Consider the following 15,217-nt stretch of genomic DNA (forward strand, 5'->3'; position numbering starts at 1 on the left):
CATAAGCCTTTAATACCAGCACTTGATAAGGAGAAACAGGTGGAGCTCTGTGAGACCAGCAGCAAGGGATATGACAGTGAGATGCCCCTCATCTGGTGATGGGGGTGGGGCACACAAGGACAAAGAAAGAGGCTGTAAAAATAGAGCTATGGAGGACCAGCGTGGTCTACAAAGCAAGGCTCAGGCTACAGTGAAATTTTGTCTCAAAAAACAAAAGAAAAGGAAGCAGGGGTGGAGAGGGAGGGGATAAAGGGAGATAATGAGGCAAAGAGGGAAGACAGAAACAGCAAGGCAACACTATGAAATGATTATACGTCAATAAAGCTCAGGGGAAATTAGCTTAGTTTTGGAATACCATAGCACTTCAAAGGATAGAACAGTAGGATGGCCAGAGCTTGGAATTTGAGATCAACCTGAATAGTGCAGTGCAGTCCTGTCAGAAACAAACCAACAGGGTGAAGAGATGGCTCTGTGGTTAGGAGTTCTTGTTGCTCTTTCACAGGACATCATGATTCTCAGTAGCAACATGATGGCTCACAACCATCTGTAACTCCAGTTCTAGGGTCTCTGATGCTCTCTTCTGACTTCCAAGAGCATGAGGAATATACGTGGTACATATAGATAAAATAAATTTACAAAACAAAACAAATCAAAAAACTGAGATAGACCACATAGTACCATTCAATGACAAAAAGGCTAATCAAAGTCAGAGTAGAGGAAAACATTTGCCACATATAAAATTAGTGCTTATGTGGGAGAAAAAAGATCCTTAACCCATAAATTTCAAGTTGACCCTGTAGAAAAAGATATTTGAAAGGGCATCAGGAAAGATGATACTTATCTAGTTAGCAAACATTACTCATTGAGAGGGAGGGGTGACATGCCTAGGAAGCATGAGGCCCTGGGTCTTTATCTAGTACTACAGCACAATACAAAACAAGATAACCACACACACACCAAGATGAGACACTGTCCCCCCCCCCCAATCCCTTTCATGATTGCTCAGTAAGGCTGAGAACAACAGAAACAGGACGTGTTATTACAATTAGTAACAACTGACACCACCACACTGGAAAACGATTTAGTATTATGTCAAGTTCAACCTCAGCAAGTCCTGTCCTAGGTACATATTTCCAGAAATAAGAAATACAGACCAAGAATAATGTATGGCACAAGAAAGAATATTGTCAAAATATACAAAGAAATGTCTATGATGTGATATATATACAAAATATTACACACTTTAAAAATAAACTAAAATAACATGATAAAATTCAGTGATGCTTTAAAGCATTGCTGATTCACTAACCCTAGCCAAGAGTGGTGGCAAAGCCCTACAAAGCCTTCCAGCATTCAAAAGGCTCAAGCAGAGGATCTTTTATGTTTGAGAACAGCCTAGCCTATAGAACGAGACATCATCTCAACCACTCAAAACACAGTAAAAGAAACAGCAAAAGTACATACAAATAAACCATCATCTATAATGAGATTACATGAATTAAATTTAGCAACTAAAAAGATGAAACCAGCTGGGCACACATGTTCATGCCTGTATCCCCAGCACTCAGGATGCTGAGGGGGGAGACTTGTCCTGAGTTTGTGGGCATCCTGAGCCATGCAATGATACTTAAGCCAGCCTGGGCTATACAGTCTCTTCCCCACCCCTCCTCTCTTGTTTTCGTTTTTCTTTCTTTTTTTAATATTAATTACAGTTTATTCACTTTGTACCCCAGCTGTAGCCCCCTACCTCATTGTCTCCCAATCCCACCCTCCTTCCCTCATCTCCTCCCATGCCCCTCTCCAAGTCCACTGACAGGGGAAGTCATCCTCCCCTTCCATCTGACCCTAGCTTATCAGGTCTCATCAGGACTGGCTGCATTGTCTTTCTCTGTGGCCTGGTAAGGCTGCTCCCCCCCTCAGGGGGAGGTAATCAAAGAGACAGCCACTGAGTTCATGTCAGAGACAGTCCCTGTTCCCCTTACTAGGAAACCTACTTGGAGACTGAGCTGCCATGGGCTACATCTGTGCAGGGGTTCTAGGTTATCTCCATGCATGGTCCTTGGTTGGAGTACAAGTCTCAGAAAAGACCCCTGGGGCCAGATTTTTTGGTTCTGTTCCTCTCTTTGTGGAGCTCCTGTCCTCTCCAGGTCTTTCTATCTTTCCCCTTCTTTCATAAGATTCCCTGCACTCTGCCCAAAGTTTGGTTAATAGTCTCAGCATGTGCTTTGATACACTTCTGGGTAGTCTTTCAGAGGCCCTCTGTGGTAGGCTCCTGTCCTGTTTCCTGTTTTCTCCTTCTTCCAATGTCCATCCCGCTTGTCTTTCTGAGTAAGGATTGATCATCTTACCCAGGGTCCTCCTTCTTGCTTAGCTTTTTTAGGTGTACAGATTTCAGTATGTTTATCCTATAATATGTGTCTAATATCCACTTGTTTTGGTTTTTCAAGATAGGGTTTCTCTGTATAGCCTTGACTATACTCAACTCACTTTGTCGATCAGCCTGGCCTTGAACTCATAGAGAGCTACCTGCCTCCTGAGTTCTGGGACTAAAGGCGTGTGCTACCATGCCCAGCCAGAGTTTCTTAATATGACTTTTAATAAAATAAAAAATTTAAAAGGCAAGAAGCCAACTATATGGTTCAACTTCCAATATTAGTGAACCAAATCCATCTTAAGTCCTGCAAGGCAGTGGAGAGCCTTGAAAAGGTAGAAACAAGATGAAAGTTGATCCCTGAGAGAAGTGCATTGCACAGGGTTAATTTTACAGCTTTCTGTTTTGCCTTTCTAATCCATATATATGAGACAGCTAGACTCAGGGACTGAAGAGATGGCTCAGCAGTTAAAAGCACTGGCTGCTCTTCCAGAGGAGCCAGGTTTGATTCCCAGTACCTACATGTCCAGTTCCAGGAGAGGTGAAACACTCTTCTAGCCTCCATAGGCACCAGGCATGCACATGGTACACAGAAATAAATGCAGGCAAAACACTAATATACATAAAACAACAAAAAAATTAACAATTATTAAAAAGATGACTAGACTCCAATCTGATGGTCACACACTTAGTGCTTTGAAGAATCACCAGAAAGGTTTTGGTCTGCCAGAAAAGCTAGAGCTTGTAGAATGGGAGTGGAAAGGAAGAAGAACAGCAAAACCAGAAAGCAACAAAAGTAGGATCCTCTGTAGCTAAAAAGTCCTAGACAGAGGCAGAGTTCCTAAAGTGAGATGGTTTGGTGGGCATGGTGGGTTTGGGGACTTACCACTTGATGGCCTGAGTTTTGACTCCTGGAGTCCACAGGGTTGGAAAGAACTGATTCCAGCAAGGCACCCTCTGACTACCACATGCATGCGGTGATGAATTCCCACCCCCAACACACACACACACACACACGCACACACACACACAGTCAGAGCAAACCAACAGGGAAACCTGAAGGACGTAAGAAAATATATGTGCTGCTTATGGGATAGGGATAAAGGAAAGATGAAGAAGAAGACAGCACTGTGGGATCTTTCCTGTCCCTCCTCATTGCCCTTGCTCTGACTGTAGTAGTCTTAAGTAGACAGCAGCCTCTGTTCTAAATGTGGGACCCTGGGCTCAGATCTCAGAATGAGCACAGCAGACCTTATAGGTCACTACTGGTCTCTTTAATCTATGGCTACCAGTCAGTCATCTATTTCCCTAACTTAGCACCCTCTTGAACTACAACAACAACAAAAAGCAAAAAGTAGCATGCGTTGCAGGGATGAGGGCTGGGGAGGGAGGGAGGGGTTGGGGGGGCAGAGTGGTGCTATAAGTCGGACAAAATAACCCATCATAGATTGGAGCAAAATATGGGTTTTTGCTCAATCAACATTAAACCCTGGGAGGAGAACTCAGGAAAAGGATCTCTGCAGAGTTAGGGCACCCCAAAGTGCCTGGTGTAAGGAATTAGAAAGCCATGCAAGCCTGGACAGGAGGACAGCTTAGAAACCACATGAGGAGATTTCACCACTAACTCAGCTACAGGCTGGACACAAGCTTGTAGGGATTCTAGCACAGAGCAAACTGCAAAGACAGGGAGAGGTGGGCTTTGTTTTAGCTCCTGGATTTAAGGACGAGCTGTCAAAACTAGCCAAAAAGACCTCAATAATCACAATAAGGAATACAGTTCTTCCAAAACTAGTTTATAAAAATTAAGTGAATAACTGCCTAGCCTCTCGATAAGAATACAAGAGGTAGAACTTGATTTCCAGGGTTATCACTGTAACATCTCAGTATCACTTCAACAGCAAAAGGAATCTAAATAAGAAAGTTTGAAGGTAACAGACCTGCCTAGTATTATATCACCTCTAACGCAGGCAACCGGGATCCAGTGTTTGTATGTGTCACCACCAGGTTATGTGTCTTCCAGTTCCCTTGATGGAGTACACAAATAGTTTATAAGATTGCTAACTGGTCTGGATGGTCAGAGTTTGACACCGCTTCACTGAAATAACTATCACAGGAGAAAACAGCTCACTCCTACACAGCAAAAGCCACAAGCAAATTTATCCTGCCTTTTGTCACCATTTGTCAAACATTTACAGTGTTGGGAAAGAGAAGAGACATAAACAAGAGGATTCCTGAACTTTTCTGAGTTCCTCTCAAGCAGGTTGGGCAAATTATCCAGTAGCAAGAATCTACTAGTGGATCTAATGCACATTTAAGTTCTTACTAATAACTTCATCTATTCAACAACAATCATTTAATGCTCAAACTGCTAGGTTCTGATGAAGGAAAGAAATAAGCATGATCTTAACTTATCAAGGACCTCTGTCGAGATGAGAATGGTGACAAAACTATTTCAAGTGTACTTGGTATGGTACAGCCACAGCTTTCTACAAAGGGTAGCCATAGCTTTGTCCAAAAACCAGAGAACTTAGCTGTATATGTGGTGTAAGCCTGGAATCTTAGCTACTAGGGAGGCTGAGGCAAGAGGATTATGAGTTCAAGGCTGCTTAATCAGTACACAAGACCTCATTTCAGCAAAACAAAACAAAACCAGAAAATCAACCAGAAATGACATTCGAGTTGCTTATTATATAGTGCAGCAGTTCTCAGTCTGTGGGGTCACGACCCTTTTGGGGGTCAAATGACCCTTTCACAGGTCACCTAAGAATACTCAAAAACACAAATATTTACATCATGATTCATAACAGTAGCAAAATTACAGTTGTGAAGTAGCAATGAAAATAATGTTATGGTTTGAGGGTCACCATAACATGAGGAACTGTATTAAAGGATTGCAGAGTTAAGGAAGGTTCATAACGACTGGTGTACAGAAAAAAAAGAAAAAACAACAAAACAGCCGATTAGAGGAAAATGGAAGGAGATCAGATCCGTTCCTTGGCAGGAACACTATGGGTTAAATACTTACAGAAGGCATCATCAGGAAAGAAACAAATCACACTGTCATTACCCTTTGATTTTCTAGGAAGGGACATCACGCTGGCATTTCAAATTAACTACTGAAAAGCTTAGGGATCCTCTTTTGGATTCTGACTTGTTAAGAGTTTTGAGAAAGGATCTCATGTATCCCAGACTAGCTTCTAAATCACTAGATAGCCAAGGATGACCTGAAGTGTCTGACTCTCCTGTCTCTGTTTACCTGGTGACAGACTATGAACATGTGTTGCCAGCCCTACTCTTCTGTGGCACACTGGGCAAGCACTTTACCAACTGAACTACGCCCTACCATGTTATCTGGTAATTTTTTACCCCAAACTAAGAACGATAGAAACATTCAACCTCCTAACTATAAAATGCACTGCAAAAATAACAAAATGGGGAGGGTTCTGAAATATAGCCAGTTGCACACAATGCAGAATTACCAGGGTAGCCTGAAACTCACAAAACCCAAGAATCCAACATGTGGGGAGTTAAAATTTATAATTTTCCAGGAATTAGTCATAGGTTTTTAAATAAAGGCTGCAAATTCTGATTTACCACTCAATGGTGTTTATCTTTCAGTAGTCTCCACAAGCATCTTGGCTGGTATCTTTTGTTTAAACTCAACTAAAGTCTCTTCTCTGCCTAACTCATCATTACGTGACTGCTAAGCACACAGTTAGACCTCCAGACCCTGTTGGGAAAGCCTGTTGAACAAGCCATTTGGTTCTCATTAGGTTGTAGATTTTCTGCCAACTTCATTATACTATGACTTGGCTATAAGAGAAAAAGATGACAGTTCAAGCTTATTAAAAAGAAAAAAAGAAACAATTCTACCGCCAAACTCAAGTTTCCAAGCTCCCCCCAGCACACAGCTACAGTATGCTCTTGGCTGATTACATGCACAGGATGTACTTCAATGGGGCCGTTCTGTCTACATGTTTAGCCACATTTCCTCTCCTACTTCCCAGTCTCCATATTCCTACCTCAGGGCCTACAATGCTATAATGCAGTGTGAATGAATACCACGATTTTCCTCCTGTTAACAGATACTCTTTCACCTTCATCAGGGCAACCTCTAAGATCTACTCAGTATTTTCTAAGATCTACTCAGTATTTTTCCCTGATCATTACAAAATGTAGTCTATTATGAAAAAGTTTTAAAAAATGGTTACACAAGAAATAACATAATGCCTAGTCATACAAACATTTCCCTAGGCTATGGGATGAAAAAGATTTTCATTGAAGGAGGAGGAAAAGTGTGCTCATAACACTTTATTTGCAAACTAGGTACTGGACTGGATTTGGCCAAATGGCCACAATGTGCTACTGTGATCTGGCTTCTACAAGTAAGTTTATTCTTAAATCATCATGTAAGGAAAACATTTTAAAAAAGGAATATTGAAGGAAGGCATAAGAAATGAAAGACGACAACAGCACACACTCAAGTGTGGCAAGGATGAGCTCTTACCCTCTGTGGACCTGAGCTCCTCTACTGGAGTGCTTTTCACACCGGTGCTGTCATCACTGTCACACTCTGTAAGAGATAAATGCAAATACATTTCTGAAAAACTTGTGTCTTACATTTCATATTTGCCTCCAAACTCACAGCAACTCTCCTGCCCCAGGCATGAACCATCACGTGTAGCTGAACAATAATTTTTCAAAGACTTCTCATACCGAGCTTATTTCCTAGTGCCCATCACTGGCCCAGCAGGGCTTGCTGTTAATGCTTACCTAGTGATACCAAAAGCTGACGAAGTCTCATATACTCTCAAATCAGAGGCACTCATCTCTACAGAGGCAACAAAAAGCCTTAGTTGACAACGGCAACACATGGCACAAACTTACCCAATGCCATACAGGCCTTCACAATGAACCTCAAGTTTCTATAAACTGCTATGGTTGACTAGGTATTGAAAAAAAAAATCAGTTCAGGTATAATCAAAGACCTTGTTATTTTTTTAGCTAATAACTTTCAATCAAAAAATAAATGAACACACATCAGCACATCCACATCCAATTATACATAAGAAGACATACACACAAATATATCATAGAGACTGAATCAAACTCAAAAAAATTAAATGTAAGTTTTACTTGCTTCTGCAAAAACATGAAAAAACACTAAAAATTAAAAGGTCACAATTGTCCATGAGTAAAAATTAAATTTTGTATTTCATTATATGCTTTTATTACACAAATTTATTTCCTTTTTTTAAGCAAACTGCTTCAACTATTTCAAGTGCTGTCTTAGAGAAACATTTTATTTAGTTTTAAAAACAGAGCTCAGCCTATAGAGTCTAAACATTAAAACCAAAGAGGAAAAGACCAGGTAAGATAGCTTAGCTGCTAAATGTATGTGCCACCAAGCCTGACTACTTGAGTTTGATTCCTAGGACCACCTACAAGAGGAGCGTCAACTCCTGAATGTTGTTGTGACTTCCATAAATGTAAATGTATAAACAAATAAATGCAATAAGGTCCATTTTAAAAGAGAACAAAGGGAGAGAAAAAAATAAAACCAATAAACAAAAAACTACAAAAGAATAAAAAAGAAAATTTCAACAGGTTTCTGTTCCTACAGAGTAAAGTCTAGATCAGCCAAAAGAACATGTCTAAACCCACCCCAGCACTTCACCTTTTGGTGGAAGTGCCAAAAAATTAGATCTGTCAGTTTGAATAATGTGCGGCATAAATGCCAAGACTTACAACAGGTTCTTTTGCCTTAACCAACCATCCACACAACTAAGAAAACTGTACTATAAAGACTAGGGAAGCAACAAGCAGACCAGCCTCTTGACTTGACTCAAAAATTGTTTACCATGATGCTTGCTCTACCGGTGATGATGCCGCCTCAACTGTCCACATGTTCACAGCACAGGTGAGGTTTTTAATAAACACTTTCTCAAAAACTTAAAATTTTTATTTTATGTGATTGGTGTTTTGCCTGCAAGTGTGTCTGTGTGAGGATATCAGGTCTCCTGGAACTGGAGTTTCAGACAGTAGTAAGCCACCACATGGGTGCTGGGAATCAAACCCTGAGTCCTTTGAAAAGCAGTCCGTGCTCTCAACCACTATCTCTCCTGCCCCTAAATACACTTTTTAAGATGGATTTAAAAGTCTGTATAACTTTGGTTGTACAGACACAAGTTATACTCTTGTAACTTGTAACAAGTTGTGTAACAAGTTCAATCTTACTCACTTAAAGTAAAGCTACAACCAAATGCATACGGCAAAGTCTTAGGTCCATAGAGCAGGCTATTTACAAAGTATCTGGTAGCAATTAGCTGTGGCAAACTCTTTCTCATTGCTTCTCATTCTCAAGAGAGGACCCTGGTCTCAACACAGAGAAGTAAGGTGGGTGGACAGCCGGCCAGGGTTGCCACTGTACTTCTTAGAGCTGTGGACTATGTACAAATACATACAATCTGAGGGGCTTGGAAGGTAGCTAAGAAAATAGCTCAACACAGACCTTAGGGCATTTACAACATGGGCTGCTCTCCTTGCCTGTGTTCAGCATCAAGTCACTTTATTTTCTGAGATAGCAGAACTCTTACAACTAATTTCTATCTTCTGACAAAAATAAACAAATAAAAACTTATAAACATTGCTCCAAAAAGAAAAAAAATCTGATATATACTTTTATATAAAATGCAGCATCATTGCTGGGTGGTAATGGCGCATGCTTTTAATCCAAGAGGCAAACTCATAGATCTCTATGAGTTTAAGGGCAGCCTGGTCTACAGAGTGAGTTCCCAGACAGCCAAGGCTACACAGCTACACAGAGAAACCCTGTCTCAAAAAGCCAAAAAAAAAAAAAACAAAACCAAAAAGCAGCAGAATTGCTCTACAGCAGAATTTATCTCTTAAATTAAATTTTATTTTATTTTTCTCTTAATTTAAATTCTTAAAGCACATGGCTACAGCCAATAACTTAATATTTCAAGTGAGGGTAAGTAGTGGGTGTGTGGGGAACCTTTACGTCATGGAATATGGCTTGTACCAAAGAAAGTCTAACCCATAGCATACTGATGAAAAGTAGAGGCCACAGGTAAATAATTTAAGCTTTCTAAAGCTCTTTTTCCTTGCCTCTAAAGATTTATAATCCAATAATCTAACTCATAGCATACAAAAGAGGTTGAAAAATATCAGAAGTTATTTATATGTATCTAAATTCTAAATGTTTAAACAAGTTGACTGTAAAACTATACCTTATTAGTTGTAAAATAGTATACCCTCAATAAAAGCTAGGTTACTGAAAACTTTGGTGACAAGAGTCACACTCATCTCTGAAACATGAAACCTGCATTAAAGATTTCTGAATAAAATGTAAAAGGGCTAAGGTGGGCATATGTGGCACCTCTGTTCAGGATTAGTAGGAAAATTTGACTACAATATGCTACTAAATTCTGTTGTTACTGTTTTAACTGTCTGAGCAAAGGTCTCCTCAGTTAGCCTGGGTCAGCCATTAATTTATAGGTCTCTTGTCTCAGTCTCTGAGTTACGGATGAACCACTTCAGGCTCCTTGGTGTTTTTAAGAAAGAATGTAACAGAAAATAGAACTGATGAAAGATACGGCTGCCATGCAAAATGGTCAATTAGGGCAAACTGCTCTATATTTTCATGTCTCTAAAAGAATTTATGGGTGTAGTGGTGTACGCCTTTAATCCCAACACTCAAGGAGGCAGAGGGAGGCAGATCTTGTGACTTCCAGGTCAGCCTGGTTTACAAAGTTTGAGTCCAGGACAGCCAAGGCTACACAGAGAAACCCAGTCTCAAAAAACTCAGTAATAATAATAATAATAATAATAATAATAATAATAATTTACATACATACTATATAGAGATAAAAATCAAATAAGGCAAAAACTACGATATAACCAAATTAAATTTAAAGGCTCGCCTTGCCTGAAAAGTAAATGGTTTTCAAAGACCTAGAAGAAGAAAACTACTGGTAAAGCTACCTGCTCCAGCTCCCTCCCCCCCCCCCCCACACACACCAGCAGAAAATTATTTAGGGCCAAGTGACTAGACATGAATATATGGAACCAGCAACTCCAAATATCTCTATTTTTACTGAGCTAAATATTTTCTGAAAACTTTCCAATTAGCTGAAGAACTAACAACAGCCCAACTCTCCAAGTATTTGTGCCACTATTCAAACGTTGTTTCTGATTATGCAAAAACTCTGATCTAATAAATACCATGTTCGACCTTGACGATGTCAAGTTTCTAAAAAGTTAGAAAGAATGAGACTCAGATTTCTATTGTGAGAGAATGTCCCACTACGCTCCCTACAGAATAAGCCTCCGCAGGGCTAGAGGGGGCACTGACTGCGCTAACTGCTTCAAGGCCCAGCAACCGCGACAGAAGACAAAAGCACTTCTGTGTCCTAAAAATAAGTTCTGCTTGCTGGCTAGTGCCTCACATGGGGACAAATCTGAAATGCTCATGTAATACTGTGCATTCACGTTTGAGAAAGCTCTCAACAGATCCTCAAATTCTCAAAGTTCTACTGAATGCCCCCTATCACCAAAACTATAGTCTTAAGAAAAGGCCAGGGATGGAGAGATGGCTCAGTGGTTAAGAGCACTGCCTGCTCTTCCAAAGGACCCGGGTTCAATTCCCAGCACCCATGTGGAAGCTCATGTCTGTAACACCAATTCCAAGGGATCTGACACCTTCACACTAATGACATAAAATTAAATTGAAAGAAGAAAAAGGAAGGAAGGAAGAAAAAGAAAAAGAAAAAGGCCATGAAATCCACAGACAGAACACCCCTCCTACAACAGCTATTACTGCCAACAGCTCCTCAGGCATGGGTAGGACTGCATGCCTGCCTCCCCTTCCCAGGCTGGGGCTTTGGTCTGGCTTGAGCTTGTATAGGCACTGTGCATCTGTCACACAGCAGCTGAGAGTTCATAACTGCAGCTGCCCTGTTTCACGTGGAAGACAGTTTCTTTACAGTTATCCATCATCTCTCACTCTGACTCTCTTTCTGCTCCCTCTTCTGTAATGATCCCTTTTATTACTTTAAAAACACAGTAGCTTGGAATATCTGCCTTTTATGGCAGGACTAATAAAAAAATATTTTATTAGATGCTCGATTTTCTGAGCATCTAACGTGCTTTATATACTGTTAGATATATTTATAAAAATCACCAATTATTATAACCTTCAGAAAAAAAATGCTGAGTAACCTTTCTCAGCTCACTCAGCTAGGAAGCCACAAAGTTAGCCTTCAGTCAAAGCTACGCCCTTCCTTCTGTGGGCACAGTTTTTGCATTTCACAAAGTTTTTCTCTCTCTCAAAGCAGTGAGTTCCAGTGACTTCTGAGATCAAGCGATGAGGAAAAGGACCATCGAAAGTATGAGAGCATTCATGAGGCACGCTCATCAACCTTTCTTACCCAACCCACTGCATACACCAAACAACAGCAACACAGACAGATCTACAACAGGTCTCCCATCCTAAATCCTACAAGAAACAGTCACAAACTACAGCATGAGAGAAAAAAAACAAAAAACAAAAAACAAAAAAAAAACAAACAAAAAAACCCCCAGGATGTTGACCTAGTGTGGCACAGACAAAAATGCAGGTTGCTGAGGATAGGAGTAATGACAAAAAGGAACAGCGGTTTTTGTTTTGATTTGGTTTTGTTTTTAAAAGAAGCCCCAGATAGGAAAATTAAGTGAATAAAAGTCACAGACTAGGAAGATAATATTGAGAACTACAGCACAGTATAAATACGACAAAGTTCACTTTCCTTTATAACGGTCTATCAATACTGTTACTGTGACTTGTTGTGTACACATCAGCCAAAGGTGGCTGTGACCTCCCAAGTCTCGTTGGCTCAGCCTCAGGAGTAGACCGCAGCCATGAACCACCACACTCAGCTTCATCACTATTTCAAAAAGTACAGCTGAGTGCTACGCACAGTGGCACAGACCTTCATTCCCTGCACTTCACAGGTGGAGGCAAGAGATCTGGAGCTCAAAGCCAACTAGGGACATGAGAGACCACTTTAAAAATCAAAACTAAAAAAAGGGTTAAATAAAACCATAATTTGCACAATCATTTGATCCACTGTAACTGCTGATTAGAGTAACAATCTTCATTATGAATTTTCACTAAAAATATAGTTTCAAAATGATTACAGGAATATAGAGGCAAAGTTAGAAAATGCTAAGCCATACAATAACACTACCAAGAAGTAGCCAGTTTTCTTTCATTGAGGCCTTCACCAGAAACTTCAAATCTTTTTTCTTTTTTTATTTGAGACAAGTCTCATGTATCTCATTATTAGGGCCATTTTGGGATTAATTTTAGAAACTCTGTAACCCAAACCCAAGCTGTCCTGGACTCATAGCTATCCTCCTGCTTTAGTCTCTAAACTACTGGAAACACAGTGTGAATCACCACAGCTGTCTATTAAAACATTTAAATAATATTCTTGTGTTCTCTTCTTTCATATTTATGTCAGAAATTAGGAAAAACAAAACTTAAAAATTCTTATAACTACTTTCTTTTTAAAATACTGTGCGGTGAAATGGAACATCAGTATTCTTAACCATGGACAAACTCACAAAGGTGGATAGAAAACTGCCAGCCATAGCAATGAAGTACGAGGAACCCTCTCCTCCCAAAGACTTAGAGCTCGTCAGCATTTCGCTGTCATGCTCAGTTTTTCATGGCTCTTCTAGGTATTGCTGTATTTTTGCCTTCTGGTTTTAACACCTTGTTTTCTAACAACGCTGGATGCATTCAGGTGGCAGACTATGCTCTGCTTGCTAAATACCTGAAGATAAATTTGCAATTTAAAAAACAAAGATCTGAATTCGAGCTTTAAGACATTAATATATATTTTATACATGTGGATATTGATCTTCTCTGTTAGAATTTATAAAAGGCTGTGGGAAATTACAGTAAATTACCCTCATTCTGAAATACTAAAGTGAAAGCAATAATGCCAGGCATGATGGCATAGGCCTATACATTCAGCACTTGGGAGGAAAAGACAGAAGGGTTAGGAATTCAAGGCTAGCCTCTCTTACATCAGCCTTTCCCAGAGAGAAGTTCAAGGCTGGCCTGGGCTATAGGAGATGCTGCTCAAACAAACGAGAATGTTAAGTATATAAGAAAGGACAAATAAGATAGATGGCTGAAAGCACAAAGGTTTAGGAGGCAGACAACAGTGCACTAGCAGACAGCAGTTTATTGGTTTTCTCAGCAGTGGAACCTCTTCCTCTTTGGCGGTCTGCACTGTGACGGCAGCTGCATACCTTTGGTAGTATCAGATATGCTATTTAACAAGGCACACATCATGTCGCCCTCTAAATGGTGAGGGTTTAGTATATGAGCTGGCCTCTGAGTCTTCTTAAATTGATTCTCTAGCTCCAGAAAACCTTGATCTCCCGAGAGGATGGTGAAAGGAATTTGCTTGGGCAGTTGTTCATCTAGACGGCCAGCCTAAGTTGGAACAAATGGCATAGGTTGTTAAAAATCTGCAAGTTTCAAATCAAATAACACCTATTTCACAATGAGCACATATTTATGAAAGTGAAACATATCTATGTTTCAGCCAAATGACATGTACAAAGGAGGAACCTGTATGACAGGGGGACCTAAAAGGCCACCTAACTCAAGGAAAAGGCAAATAAACCCTCAGAGGGAAAACGTACAGAAAGTTAATTGTACAGAAGGTTAGTTGACTCAAAGGAAGAAGGAATCTCTTAAGGCTGATGAGCAAGTGACACATTTCCAAAAGCATTCATTCACATTATCTGAATGACAGTAAAATGTCCAAGCAGAGGACTTAGTATGAGGTGAGCCCTGGCTCAGTAGCTTTGCTGGGTGACTGGCAGAGGCCAATGAAAATGCAAATGCTATCTGGTGCAACAGTGATTCATACAGCACCTCTCAGCTTCAGATATTAAAATGTGAAAGTATATTAGTACACAGCAAGTACAAAATCGTCTTGAATAATTTCATAAAGAACTAAAAGTCTCTCTATAGAGATGAAGATCTACTAGAGGAATGACACAAACAGTAAATACATGTGTGGTGGGTCCTCGCCAGACCATCTAGCAGAAAGGAGACCCTGATGAAGAAAGTTTTATATAAACTCAGCACTGAATAATGATCTATGCTGTCATTGCAGAAAAAAATACAAATGGATCCTAGATTAACGCCAGGTTTTTAATAAAACACCTACTTACATGCATACATATGGCAAAATCAGCAGCATCTTTTCTTTTACTACAGCGAGGATGAAGAAAGAAACATCCAATCCTGTTCAAGTAATTATAGACCTTACAGCTGACTGGAGGCTTCCAATTTGTGTTTCCTCCTATTAATTTTAGAAAAAATACAAATGATAATCAAGTAGGGAGAGACAATACTGATAACTTTATTGACATAAATATAACCTACATTTTTCTTCTTGAAAGTACTAAATTACAATGTGAGAACTGGTCTGAAGACATAACCGAGTATTAGAGTGTATACCTAGAATGCACAAAGCCTTGAGTCTGACCTTCAGCACCATGTAAAACAAGGTGGTGCACACTCATGAGGGTGGAGTCAGGATGACTAGGCTTTCAGGGCAAGCCTCAGCTACGGAGCAGGTTTGAGGCCAGCCTGAAGCTGTATGAGATGCTGTCTCAGCCCCATTAGTGGCATCACCACCTTGTCGCTTTACAACTGTGGGAATGGAGACCGACTTCCTTTCATCTGCCTACACAAGTAAAAGTTGATGGGGTGACGGCTGGAGAGATATCTCCATGGCTAAGAGCATTGGTTGCTCT

General features: G+C 40.2%; 1 protein-coding gene across 2 annotated transcripts in view; it reads right to left on the minus strand.

Annotated features, from left to right (window-relative positions):
- Znf451 (zinc finger protein 451) overlaps nucleotides 1–15,217 on the minus strand; it is a 60,839-nt gene that overhangs the window by 1,239 nt on the left and 44,383 nt on the right. For both annotated transcript variants that reach the window (XM_055606315.1, XM_055606324.1), the window contains 3 exons: nucleotides 14,630–14,760; nucleotides 13,694–13,880; nucleotides 6,879–6,944 (listed from right to left, as the gene is read on the minus strand). In XM_055606315.1, the coding sequence (XP_055462290.1) occupies nucleotides 6,879–6,944; nucleotides 13,694–13,880; nucleotides 14,630–14,760 (384 nt within the window). The remainder of the gene's footprint in view (nucleotides 1–6,878; nucleotides 6,945–13,693; nucleotides 13,881–14,629; nucleotides 14,761–15,217) is intronic.

This window comes from Psammomys obesus, unplaced genomic scaffold (assembly GCF_907164565.1).
Source record: "Psammomys obesus unplaced genomic scaffold, mPsaObe1.curated_primary_1811, whole genome shotgun sequence".
NCBI classification, from domain to species: Eukaryota; Metazoa; Chordata; class Mammalia; order Rodentia; family Muridae; genus Psammomys; species Psammomys obesus.